This window comes from Podarcis cretensis (genome assembly GCF_951804945.1).
Source record: "Podarcis cretensis genome assembly, chromosome: 2".
NCBI lineage: Eukaryota > Metazoa > Chordata > Lepidosauria > Squamata > Lacertidae > Podarcis > Podarcis cretensis.
In genome coordinates this window covers 109,139,465-109,151,505 of record NC_137171.1, presented here as the reverse complement: position 1 = coordinate 109,151,505, position 12,041 = coordinate 109,139,465, and the positions used below count along the sequence as shown (strand labels likewise).

The window sequence follows — 12,041 nt, the reverse complement described above, 5'->3', positions numbered from 1 at the left end:
CGTATCTGGTATGTTGTCCTACGCTAAAGAAAGTCCAGATCTGCCAGGGGTACCAACTTGAATAAAATATGGGGGGGGGGGCAGGTAAGCACCGCCCTGCATAATTGATTACATGATGCAGCACACCCCCCCCATTTGAATGGCAATGTCCATCAACTGGGGAGGGGCGGATGGTACCCTCAAATATTCCATGGGATACTGAAGGGACCTTAGCCCCTAGGAGTTGTCTCCTATGAGTTTTGCCCTCTATGCTTAGTCAATAAGCTTTATGTAAATGTGCTTATCTTTCATAAACATCTATGGTATGAATCTTTAATTGAAATCTACAGTGGTACCTCGGGTTACATCTGCTTCAGGTTACAGACTCCGCTAATCCAGAAATAGTACCTCGGGTTAAGAACTTTGCTTCAGGATGAGAACAGAAATCGTGCTCCGGTGGCGCGGCAGCAGCGGGAGCCCCGTTACCTAAAGTGGTGCTTCAGGTTAAGAACAATTTCAGGTTAAGAATGGACCTCTGGAACGAATTAAGTACTTAACCTGAGGTACCACTGTACTGATTTGAGTGGCAGGGGATATTTATGGTGGTGTGATGGTTAAGAGTATCAGACAAGGACCAGGGAGATAAAGGTTAAAATCCCCACCTTCCCGCATAAGTCACGAAGCGACCCTGAGCTGCTCACCATCTCTCAGCCTAATCTACCTTGCAAGGCTGTTGTGAGAATAAAATGGGGGGGGGGCATGTACCACCCTGAAGTCTCTGGTCACGACTGTCCTTTTTCATCCTGTGATTTTTGGAATGGCTGATGAAGATTTCTACAGCCGGATGCAACTATTGTTTTGCTGCTGGATCCTACCCTTTCTCCAAAGATCCTAGAAGCTGGAAGTTGGCCAGAGCAGGGATTCCTTTCCAGTTGTCAAAGCCCTGTGAAAGACCCTTTGCCTCTCCCAGAATAAATTATGGAAGTAGATGCAAATTGATTATGCATAGCATATAAGGGACTGCAGGATTCACAGAATCTAAATGGGGTATACAGTATATTACAACGCGCACTGCCAAAGATGGCAGTAACACAACAATATCAAGACCTGATTTGCCTACCACTCCCCCCCCCCTTCGTAAGAGGGTCTGGCCATCCATTCCTCCTCATAAGGAAGCTGTGCCTGGAGGAAGAACTGTGAGGGGAGAGACTCCATCAGGCAAGGCCTCCTTCCACCTGCCTTGCCCCCCCCCCCCCCGCTTCTCAATGTGTAAAGGTAAAGGTAAAGGGACCCCTGACCATTAGGTCCAGTTGTGACCGACTCTGGGGTTGCGGCGCTCATCTCGCTTTATTGGCCGAAGGAGCCGGTGTACAGCTTCCGGGTCATGTGGCCAGCATGACTAAGCCGCTTCTGGCAAACCAGAGCAGCGCACGGAGCGTTTACCTTCCCGCCAGAGCGGTACCTATTTATCTACTTGCACTTTGACGTGCTTTCATACTGCTAGGTTGGCAGGAGCAGGGACCGAACAACGGGAGCTCACCCCGTCACAGGGATTCGAACCGCTGACCTTCTGATCGGCAAGTCCTACGCTCTGTGGTTTAACCCACAGCGCCACCTGCGTCCCTTTCAATGTGTATTGTATTGTTTTATGTACTGTGGCTTGCCGTTGTTTTATTGATTACAGTATAGTTTATATATTGTTGTAACTGTTGAGTGGATTTCTGTTTTATATATTGATATTATTTTTTTATACTATTCTAATGATTGTTGAATGTTACTTTTTCGATGGAGGTTGCCTATTTTAAAGTTATGTTTTATTATCACATTTTTGTATTGCATTAGATTGTTATAAGATATACATTTTTTGTTTCTTCAGCTCGTAAACCGCCTTGAGTATTGTAAGATAGAAAGGCAGTATACAAATTAAAAATGATGATGATGAATGACATGGATATCAGAAGGTCTGAGGCAGACAAAATTTATTGCTTTTCACACAGGTTATGGGCATCAATACCACAAGATAATGTGCTTTGAATAAAAGTATACTTTGTACACTACAGCCATATAAAAGCTACAAGAACCCAAAACAACAGATCCATTTTGTTTGTTTTTTAATTTGTACTGCGACTCCAGGACATGCTATGTTCTGTGATTTTTGGTGCTGGCCAGAGCCAGAGGTGAGGTGCATTTAGAGTGAACCGTTTGCAAACATGAGGATTTAATAAAATCCGCGCAGATCCAATCGTCATCCTCACAGAATCGCAGAGTTGGAATGGGTCGAAGGGTCATCTAGTCCAACCCCCTGCAATGCAGAAATCTCAGCAAAAGCATCCATAATATAATCAGCATTTTCCTTCTATGCAATGCAATGACGCGGTTCCGGGGATGGACGCTCAAAAGCAAGGCAGGGGCCACTCCTAAGCGAGTCTCTCTCTGGCCTGGAGGCTGCAGCATCTCATCTCAGGGCGTCCCAACTCGGCTGCCTGCAAAATTGAGACACGATCCCTGTCTTCTCGATCCTGCAAAGGATCTATGGGTTAAAACCACCAGCGATCAGATTCCTAGAAGGCTCCAGGAAAAAGGAAAAAATTAAGGAGGAAGGCAATAGCTAAGGCCCCCTTCCTGTCCTTTTTCCTTCCCGTTCCCCAACCCTCTCTTCCGGCTAGAAATTTCCTTTTTTGGGGGGGGGGGGAGATAACATACAAATAAACAATAAATAGAACCGCTGCGGATTGCAAAGGGTGCAAAACGGTGTATTTTTAGGGGTCTGTCGGCTCATGCAAGAAGGGGAAGCCCTGGAGGCAAAGAAAAAGGAGGAGACCAGAGACTGCAAAAGGGTCGGTGGAAGGTTTCCCAAAGCCCCACTCCAGATCAGAGCCTGTGTTGCTGATCCCCCACATCGTCCCTTGTCCGGATCCCCTCTCCAGATCCGGGCCAGAACAAGGTAATAAACAGAGGGGAGGAAATTAATCTCAGGTGCATATCCCTCATTCAGGTTAGCTGATCCATAGCGCCCTGTCATTCAAAGAAGGCGCCTGGACCACCCCGGCTAGCGGTTTCTACACTGGGCTAGTTAGCAGCTCTCTCTGGTCATAACCATCACCCGCTGCCTAAGGTGTTTCAAGCTGGAGATACCAGGATCTGAGTCTTGGGATCTTTCCTGTGTAAAGTGCGTTCTCTGCCACACAGAGGAGCTACAGGCTCCTCCACAAGCAGGATGTAGAAATGCAGGGTTTTGAGCCAATTTAGTCTGTAAAGGAGCTGTCCTGATCCGAATCAGCCCAGGGACCCGATGCTGCAAAACCTCTGAGTGCCAGCAGCGTTTGGAGGCTCCCAGCCCTGGTGCTTTTAATGAAAGGTTGACTCTGGGTCTTTAGATGCACAATCTGTGGGTTTTAGCGCTTAGCAAAGGCTTCTCTGTTATTGACTGGAAGTTCAAAACCGCTGGCAGTGCTATATTTATCTGGGTCCAGTTAAGCTCAAAATGCGGCGGCGTTAGGAACAAAGTGAGAGTGTCTATAATATAGCCAAATGTCATTGACATCTGGGTTCAAGGTAGTGTGTTCCTGTTACAAGTCCTAAAAGGAAGAATGTTGTTTTATTTGTTTGTTTATTTGTCTGTTTATTGAGGAAGACATATCCGATGCTGAAAACCCAAACCCTGAATTAGAATGGAAGTGTAGACCTGAGAGCAGGGATGGGGAATCTGCAGCCATCCAGGTATTGTAGGGACTACAACTTCTGTCATCCCTGACCATTGGTCATGCTGGCTGAGGCCGAAGGGAGTTGGAATCCAACCGCATTTGGAGGGCCACAGATTTCCCCATCCTTGATTTAAATCGGGGTTTCCCAAACGTGGGTCTCAGGTTGGATTTGGACTACAGTTCCCATCATCCCTGACCACTGGTCCTGCTAGGATGATGGGAGTTGTAGTCCAAAAGCAGCTGGCAACCGAAGTTTGGCAAACCCTGTTTTAGAGAAACCCTGGAATGAAATAGGCTTTTCATGCTCAGGGCAGATGATGCCCTGTTGGAGCACTTGGATGCTGAACTCTTGAGTTTCCCTTGTCTGCATCTTGCACTCATACCATACGTACCTTGTTTTCTTCTCTCTGCTTATCTCATTCCTCTCATGCCACCATCTGCCCATCACACCAGTTGTTTCCCCAATGCAATACCTTTGGTTCCTTTTTCCTTGATTCTATTTAGCCAATATCCCCATTTGCCATGCTCTCTATTATCGTTTCTCATCAGATAATCGTATTGAAACTGGAGGTTGCCTAATATATTACCTAGTCCAGCCTCCTGCTCCGAGTGTCCTGCCGTTGATGCTTTTCCAAACTTATCCTCAAAACCTCCAAGGAAGAAGATATTGAAGAGCTGTTGCCAGACAGTGTAGACAGGAACGGCTAACTTGTGGTCCTCCAGACCTTATTGGACTCCAACTCCCATCAGCCCCAGCAAGCAAGGCCAGTGTTCAAGGGGGGTTCGAGTTGAAGCCTGACAACCCTTGGAGTGCCACAAGTCAGCCATTTTTGTGTAGACAATACTGAGCTAGATAGTCCATTAGTCTGACTAATTATAGGGCAGCTTCCTATATTCCTACATTATGGCCTTCTTGAGATGACTAAAACTATCCACAGTACTTTTATATGTAAGTGCTGTCAGGTTACCTCGCCTTCCCTAGTACAGTGGTGCCTCGGGTTACATACGCTTCAGGTTACATACGCTTCAGGTTACAGTCTCCACTAACAGAGAAATAGTGCTTCAGGTTAAGAACTTTGCTTCAGGATGAGAACAGAAATCGTGCTCCGGCGGCGCAACAGCAGCAGGAGGCCCCATTAGCTAAAGTGGTCTTCAGGTTAAGAACAGTTTCAGGTTAAGTACGGACCTCCGGAACGAATTAAGTACTTAACCCGAGGTACCACTGTACTCGGCTTGCCATTTTGGCAGCGGCTTTGCTGACATCTTGGGAGTAGAGTTCACATTTCTCTCCAGATCCTGGTTGGCGGCCATTTTGGCCTGTTGTGCACCATGTGCAGTTATTGAAAAGCACGTTTTGTTTGCAGCTCCAGGAGTGCGGAGGGGAAACCCGATGGAAGAGCAGGACCCAGCAGGACCCCAAACAGAGGAGACATTAGAAGGAGGAGGAGGACATTTTCCTGTTTATCGGGTTTATGGGAGCACTGAGGAGGTCCAAATTGAGGAAGGTCCACAAGATGCTAAGGGGATACCGGATGAGACCGCACCACTAGGTACTAAAAGGACTCCAGGTCAGGAGGCTGCGCAGGAGGCTCAGCAGGTACCTGATGAAGCAGGTCTGCAACAGGCCAGCCAGACAACTGACAAAAAACTCCAGCGGCCCCAGGACACCCAACATCAGGATTTCCAGAAGACAGCCAAGTCCCGGAGGAAGCTGCTGGTGCCTACCCGATGGGACCACACCAAATCCTTTCAGACTTCCTTCAGGAGAATAGCCGATGCCATCCAGTGGCCTCAAGAAGAATGGAAGACCCAGAATCTGCTAGACCTCAGTGGGGAAGCCACTCAAGTCTATAAGACCCTGGGCTCCATTGGGCAAGTGGCAGACGAGGACGCCACCAGTTTGGAGTTACGGCGCCGGCGGTTCAGGCAGTTCTGCTACCTGGAAGCCGAGGGACCCCGAGAAGTTTGCAGCCGGCTCCAAGACCTTTGCTTCCGATGGCTGCAGCCCCAGAAACGCACGAAGGAGCAGATCCTGGAGCTGCTGGTCTTGGAGCAGTTCCTGGCCATATTGCCGCAGGAAATGCAGATCTGGGTGAGGAAGCGCGGACCGGAGACCTGTGCTCAGGCGGTGACCCTAGCAGAGATTTTCTCTTGGAAGCTGCAAGACCACGAGAGGTGGGATCAGCAGGTGAGAGTTCTGGAGGGGAGGCTACACCCTGTGGCCCTCTAGATATTGCTGGACTCCAACTCCCATCAGCCCCAGCTGGCATAGCCAAAGGTCAGGGGTGAAGGGATCTGTAGTCTATTAACAACATCAGGAGTGCTGTAGGTTCCTCCATGTGTGGTGTAGTGGTTAAGAGTGGTAGACTCGTAATCTGGGGAACCGGGTTCGCTTCCCTGCTCCTCCACATGCAGCTGCTGGGTGACCTTGGGCCAGTCACACTTCTCTCAAGTCTCTCAGCCCCACTCACCTCACAGAGTGTTTGTTGTGGGGGAGGAAGGGAAAGGAGAATATTAGCTGCTTTGAGACTCCTTTGGGTTGTGATAAAGCGGGATATCAAATCCAAACTACTCTTCTTCTTCTTCTTCTTCTTCTTCTTCTTCTTCTTCTTCTTCTTCTTCATGGAATTGACTGCAGCTGTAGAAGGGCAGACAGCATGGCAGGGTTCAATTTATGAGTGGCCACTTGAGGGTTATGTTTCTCTCCTCTCCCGGACAACTAAATAGGTTGGGGTAGGAATCCAGTCTATTTCCTGATCGCAGCGAGGCGGTCAGCCGGACCAGGCAGGTGAGGGTTGGGGAAGGTAACAGAAATTGATTTTGGAGCTGGGGCATTTGCCTCTCCAAACCCGCTGCTATGACCTGATGTTCCTCCTTTTGATTCAGGTGCCGGGGCCCTTTGAAAAAGTGGCTGTTAATTTCTCTAAGGTAGACCCCTTGAAGATGCAGCTGTATGTGGTGGCCATGCAGGATGATGAAAGGATAACCAGCTTGTTGGGTAAGGGGTTTTTTGTGTGGCGTGCCTGGATCATGTTACAAAGCTCAGGGTGGCGGGAGAGTGGGAAGGTAAGGCAGAACTCACTGGGGCTGGAAGGCTACGCTTAGTTTCCCCATCCCAATCTAGTCCAATTTTGTCTAGCCTAGTGGCAGGGGCTCACCCTTGGCCCCCCAGCTCCGCTCCCACAGATCATTTTCATCTGGCATCGTTGGGGATCAAACTTGGGGCCTTCTGCTTGCCTCCTAGGTGGGTCATAAGGAAAGGGTTAAATGAGTGTAATGTGATTGGCCAGAGAGAAACTGATAGGAGGAGTTAGAGTTAGAGTCAGAGTTGTGTGGAAGTTAGTTGAGAGTGGGGAGTTGGAGAAGGAAGAGGGAGGATATAAGTCTGTGGGTTGGTGGAGTTGTGTTGTGAGAGAGTGAGAGGAATTGTTCGGTGGAGTCAGGTAGATAGTTGGGATAATCAGTTTGAAGTTGTTAGGAACGTATAGGACAGTTAAGGAACTAAGATTAAGAAACTGACAAGAAAAGTTAACTGAAACCATAATCTTGTTCATGCTATAAAATAAACTTGATTATTTGTTAATGTTAACAACTGTCTGGATTCCGTGTGTACCCGTGAGGAGAAACAGGTTGGTGGCAGCGAAGAAAGCAATCACAGTGGTGGCACAGGGAACCATAGACCGTCAAACGTCCGGGGGCCCTGTGTGATCGCCACAGCCTCCCCAGAAATTCACTCTGTGGTTGTCTCTTTATTCCAGCAGGCAATGGCCAAGCGAGCGAAAGTGAGGAAGAGAATCTCCGGTTGGAAAGACCGGGGCAAGTGGAGTACCGCAGGATGTCCCTGGAAAGGGCTAAAGGGGGCGTCTTCCTATTTCCTGAGGTGGGAGAGGTGCCTGAAAACCAGCTGGTCACTGGAAGGAAAGTCTTCCAGTTTCTAGAGACTGAAGAGACATCAGGAAGCCAGCAGGCCCCAGAGAAACGCCAGGGAAGGCTCCTGGAACAGGCAGCGAAAAAGGCCTTTCATTCTGAAGGGGCGAAAAGTTTAAACGAGAGCACTTTACACGAGGGGCTTGAGGCAAGTCCTCAAAAAAAGACAGTCGTAGGGAAAAGCTGCAGCCAGAGTACCGACCCTCATAAAAACTTGAATGTCCAGGCCGGGAAAAAGTCATACAGATGCTCGTATTGTGGGAAAATCTTCAACCACGCCTCCGCTCATTTGGTCCACGAGAGGATCCACACAGGAGAGAAACCATATAACTGCCTGGAGTGTGGGCAGAGTTTCAGTCGGAGATCGCACCTTACTAGACACCAGAGAATCCACACAGGCGAGAAGCCCCACACATGCTCAGAATGCGGGAAGCACTTCAGCCGGAGATCCCACCTTATTGAACACCAGAGAACCCACACGGGAGAGAAGCCGTTTGCCTGCTCCATCTGTGGGAAAAGCTTCAACTACCGTTCCCTCCTGAAAGAGCATGCCAGGATCCACACAGGAGAAAAGCCATACAAATGTTCAGACTGTGGGAAAAGCTTCAATCGGAGGGAAAGCTTTATAATACACGAGAGGACACACACAGGGGAGAAGCCGTACGAGTGCCTAGACTGTGGGAAAAGATTCAGTCAGCGATCGAACATTACTGCTCATGAGAAAACCCATATGGGAGAGGGGAAATGCAAGTGCTTAGAGTGTGGGAAGAGCTTCTGTAATTCGACCAGTCTCCTTAAACATCAGAGAATCCACACAGAAGAAAAAGCATAATAAATATGCAAGCACTGGCAGTAGAAAAACCTCTGGTTAGTGACCCACATTTTCTTAAAGAGTAAAAGCCAGGTCATTTCTGCAGGAAAATAACTTCAAGGTATTAGCGTACACAATTGTACCACTTCAGAAGGTTGGCAGTTTGAATCCCCGCAACGGGGTGAGCTCCCATTGCTCGTTCCCTGCTCCTGCCAACCTAGCAGTTTGAAAGCACATCAAAGTGCAAGTAGATAAATAGGTAGGGCTCCGGTGGGAAGGTAAACGGCGTTTCCGTGCGCTGCTCTGGTTTGCCAGAAGTGGCTTAGTCATGCTGGCCACATGACCCGGAAGCTGTACGCCGGCTCCCTTGGCCAGTAAAGCGAGATGAGCACCGCAACCCCAGAGTCAGCCACGACTGGACCTAATGGTCAGGGGTCCCTTTACCTTTACCTATGGCCTTACACAATTGTACCACTTCAGATGAAGGGAGGAAAATTTGTGTGACTGAGTGCACAACTTAAAAAAAAATAAAAAAAAAAAATCTTACTTGTGGGCAGCTATTATTGTAGGAAGAAAGGCTTTGCCCTGTCCTCTTACCTTATGTGCTAAACAATTAATGTGCAAGGTTTTGTTTTTTTCAATGTGCAGGGCAATCCAGACATGTGATTTCCCCCACATTCATTCTGAAATAGCACACCCACAAGAGGTCTGCATCATGGGCATTCTACCGGTACATAGAAAACTTACAAAGGAGGGAAGTTCTATAAAGTCTTGACTCTGAAGGCTCAGATGTTTCAGTCTGAGCTCAAACCATGTTTTATAAGGCCAGGGGATGGGAGTAGAACTTAGATTCCAATTGTCAGTGTGAGGCACTCAAACTTAGTACAGTGGTACCTCAGGTTACATACGCTTCAGGTTACAGACTCCGCTAAACCAGAAATAGTACCTCAGGTTAAGAACTTTGCTTCAGGATGAGAACAGAAATCATGCTCCGGCAGCGCGGCAACAGCAGGAGGCCCCATTAGCTAAAGTGGTGCTTCAGGTTAAGCACAGTTTCAGGTTAAGTACAGACCTCCGGAACGAATTAAGTACTTAACCTGAGGTACCACTGTACTTTTTTGTAAGCCCCAAAGTTTAAGACTCTCCAAACACCTTGACCCAGTTCAGATCATGCATCCTAGGTGTGACTTACTGTCAGCTGTGGAAGTCAAAGATCTGTAGGCATAAGCTATTCTATATCCTACAGTGCAAGAGCCCAAGCTGTGTTTGCTGAGCTCAGCTACTGGATCCCACCTCCAACGGAATCAAACCCTCTTATGGCAGCTCTCAGCATACTGGCAACCAGAGAATCTGCCACAGTCCCTGAATATACCTGTATCTGGAACCACCTTTGTGTTTTTATCTTTCTAACTACAGTGGTACCTCAGGTTACATACGCTTCAGGTTACAGACTCCGCTAACCCAGAAATAGTACCTTGGGTTAAGAACTTTCCTTCAGGATGAGAACAGAAATCATGCTCCAGCGGCATGGCAGCAGTGGGAGGCCCCATTAGCTAAAGTGGTACCTCAGGTTAAGAACAGTTTCAGGTTAAGAACGGACCTCCGGAATGAATTAAGTACGTAACCAGAGGTACCACTGTATGCACTTAAAATCAGCACAAACATATACAGCTATCTGGAAATTCTGTTTGGCATATACATATCCACTCCACCTAAAGTTGTGTTTTGCAGATATTTGCTCTTATTGCAAAGAGTCATTTTTCAGTATCCAAACACCTTGGGTTTAAGGGTAGTGGATCTTCGAGTTGCAGTTCAGGAGGAAGTTCATAATTGAGAAGGCAGTGTTTTGCGTGTGTGAAATCACATGAATCCTCTCCATTTCTTTTTTAAGCCCAACATTCACAGTTCCTTCCCCCGTTCCTCACCTGATCTTACCTTTTATGCCCTTTGTCAGGGCAACTGCTGTTACTTAAAAAAGGGGGGGTGATGTTCCAATTAAGGGTACTCAACACAGAGCCTTGCAGACATTTTTTACTTCAACTCCCATAACCCCTTATTATTGGCTATGTTAGCTGGGAATGGGAGCTATAATCCAAAACATCTGGAGGGCCTCATGTTGGCTACAATGATTCAAAGAGAAACCACACAGCCACTCCACCCGAAAAGACATACCATGTTTTACAGAATGGTCTGGTGCATTACTGTCACACCTAGGTCTCTGCTTTCTGAAACCTTTACTCTTCCATAAGCCCCCAACAGGTACTTGAGCATCGGTCAAGAGACACACAGAGATGATGTCATTGTAACTGGAGACATTTAAGATGATGCAACCTTCATCTTACGCAAGTGATGGATGGCAATGGACAATATAGATGGAGAAGGGTGGAGATTTCTGCTACAAACATGAGGTTTTGTCCCTCTTCTCACTTTCTTCCCCAACCTCTTCTTACAGTCTGATACGCTCTGGCAAAATGCTTTGTGCTAATAAAATATCTTTGTACGGAGCTGAATTAATTGAGGGAGCATTTGTTTTCTGGGACATCCAACACTGGAACATGTGAGACTTCCATTCCCTTCTGTCCTCTGGAGAGACCAGATTCCCAAAGGACAAACTGCATATTGAATGAAGCCCAGTTTATTGCTATGCATCTCAGATCCTTCCAACGCTGCTGGCATAGTTCTGTAGCAACACAAAAGGCAGCCTCACACTCAGAAGCTCAAGATAAAATGAATTAGGAAGTAGTGAATACTACTAGTACTACTAATTTATTAGCTTTATATACAGTGGAACCTTTGTTCTCAAACGCCTTGGTACATTTCGGCTCCCAAATGCTGAAAACCCGGAAGTAAGTGTTCCGGTTTTCAAACGTTTTTCGGAATCCGAACGTCCGATGTGGCTGCCAGCTATTGTTTCCGGGGCGCCTGCACCAATCCGAAGTCGTGCCTTGGTTTTCGAACATTTCGGAAGTCAAACGGACTTCCAGAATGGATTACGTTCAAGAACCAAGGTACCACTGTACCACATTTATCTTCCAAGGATCTCAAGGTGATATACATGGTTCTTCTCATTTCATCCTCACAACAGCCTTGTGAGGTAGGGTTAGGCTAAGACAGGCTTCCTCAACCTCAGCCCTCCAGATGTTTTGAGACTACAATTCCCATCATCCCTGAACACTGGTCCTGCTAGCTAGGGATCATGGGAGTTGTAGGCTGAGGTTGAGCTGAGGCAGCCTGGGCTAAGAGATGGTTACTGACCCAAGGTTACCCTTCATGGCTGAGTGGGGATTCAAACTATTATGCCACACTGGCTAGCAGAACAGCCCCAAGGCCTATCTAGGCCAGCATCCAGCATCACTGGCTCCAACCAGATGCCTGTGGGAAGCCCGAAAGCAGGATTTCAGCACAGCAGCCTTCTTTTGCTCGTGATATCCAGGAAGTGGTATTCTGAGGCAAATTGCCTCCTAGACTGGAGGGACTGGCTTCCCATTAGCATCTGGTTGGCCCCAGTGAAAACAGGCTGCTGGACTAGATGCGCCATTGACCATTGGTCTATTTCAGCAGGCTCTTCATTAGGGCTGGTCGATATCTGTTTTCAACATGATATTCCAATATATCATGAG

The 12,041-nt window shown here is 47.6% G+C and overlaps 1 protein-coding gene across 2 annotated transcripts; it reads left to right on the top strand.

Moving 5' to 3' along the window:
* Positions 1-1,749: 1,749 nt before the first annotated feature.
* LOC307208488 (uncharacterized protein) lies at positions 1,750-8,471 on the top strand. 2 transcript variants are annotated; one of them, XM_079963111.1, is made up of 4 exons: positions 1,750-2,923; positions 5,048-5,871; positions 6,570-6,681; positions 7,445-8,471. In XM_079963111.1, exons 2-4 carry the CDS (start codon positions 5,074-5,076, stop codon positions 8,440-8,442), a joined length of 1,908 nt encoding a protein of 635 aa, XP_079819237.1. In that variant the 5' UTR covers positions 1,750-2,923; positions 5,048-5,073; the 3' UTR covers positions 8,443-8,471. The 2 variants fall into 2 exon arrangements, with proteins under 2 accessions (XP_079819237.1, XP_079819236.1); XM_079963110.1 differs by having other exon boundaries at positions 1,753-2,923; positions 7,442-8,471.
* Positions 8,472-12,041: the final 3,570 nt, after the last annotated feature.

Coding starts and splice junctions, on each gene's coding strand:
- LOC307208488 (XM_079963110.1), top strand. CDS start 5,074: ATGGAAGAGCAGGACCCAGCAGGACCCCAAACAGAGGAGACATTAGAA. Junction 5,872..6,569: donor ACGAGAGGTGGGATCAGCAG/GTGAGAGTTCTG, acceptor CTTTTGATTCAG/GTGCCGGGGCCCTTTGAAAA. Junction 6,682..7,441: donor AAGGATAACCAGCTTGTTGG/GTAAGGGGTTTT, acceptor TCTTTATTCCAG/CAGGCAATGGCCAAGCGAGC.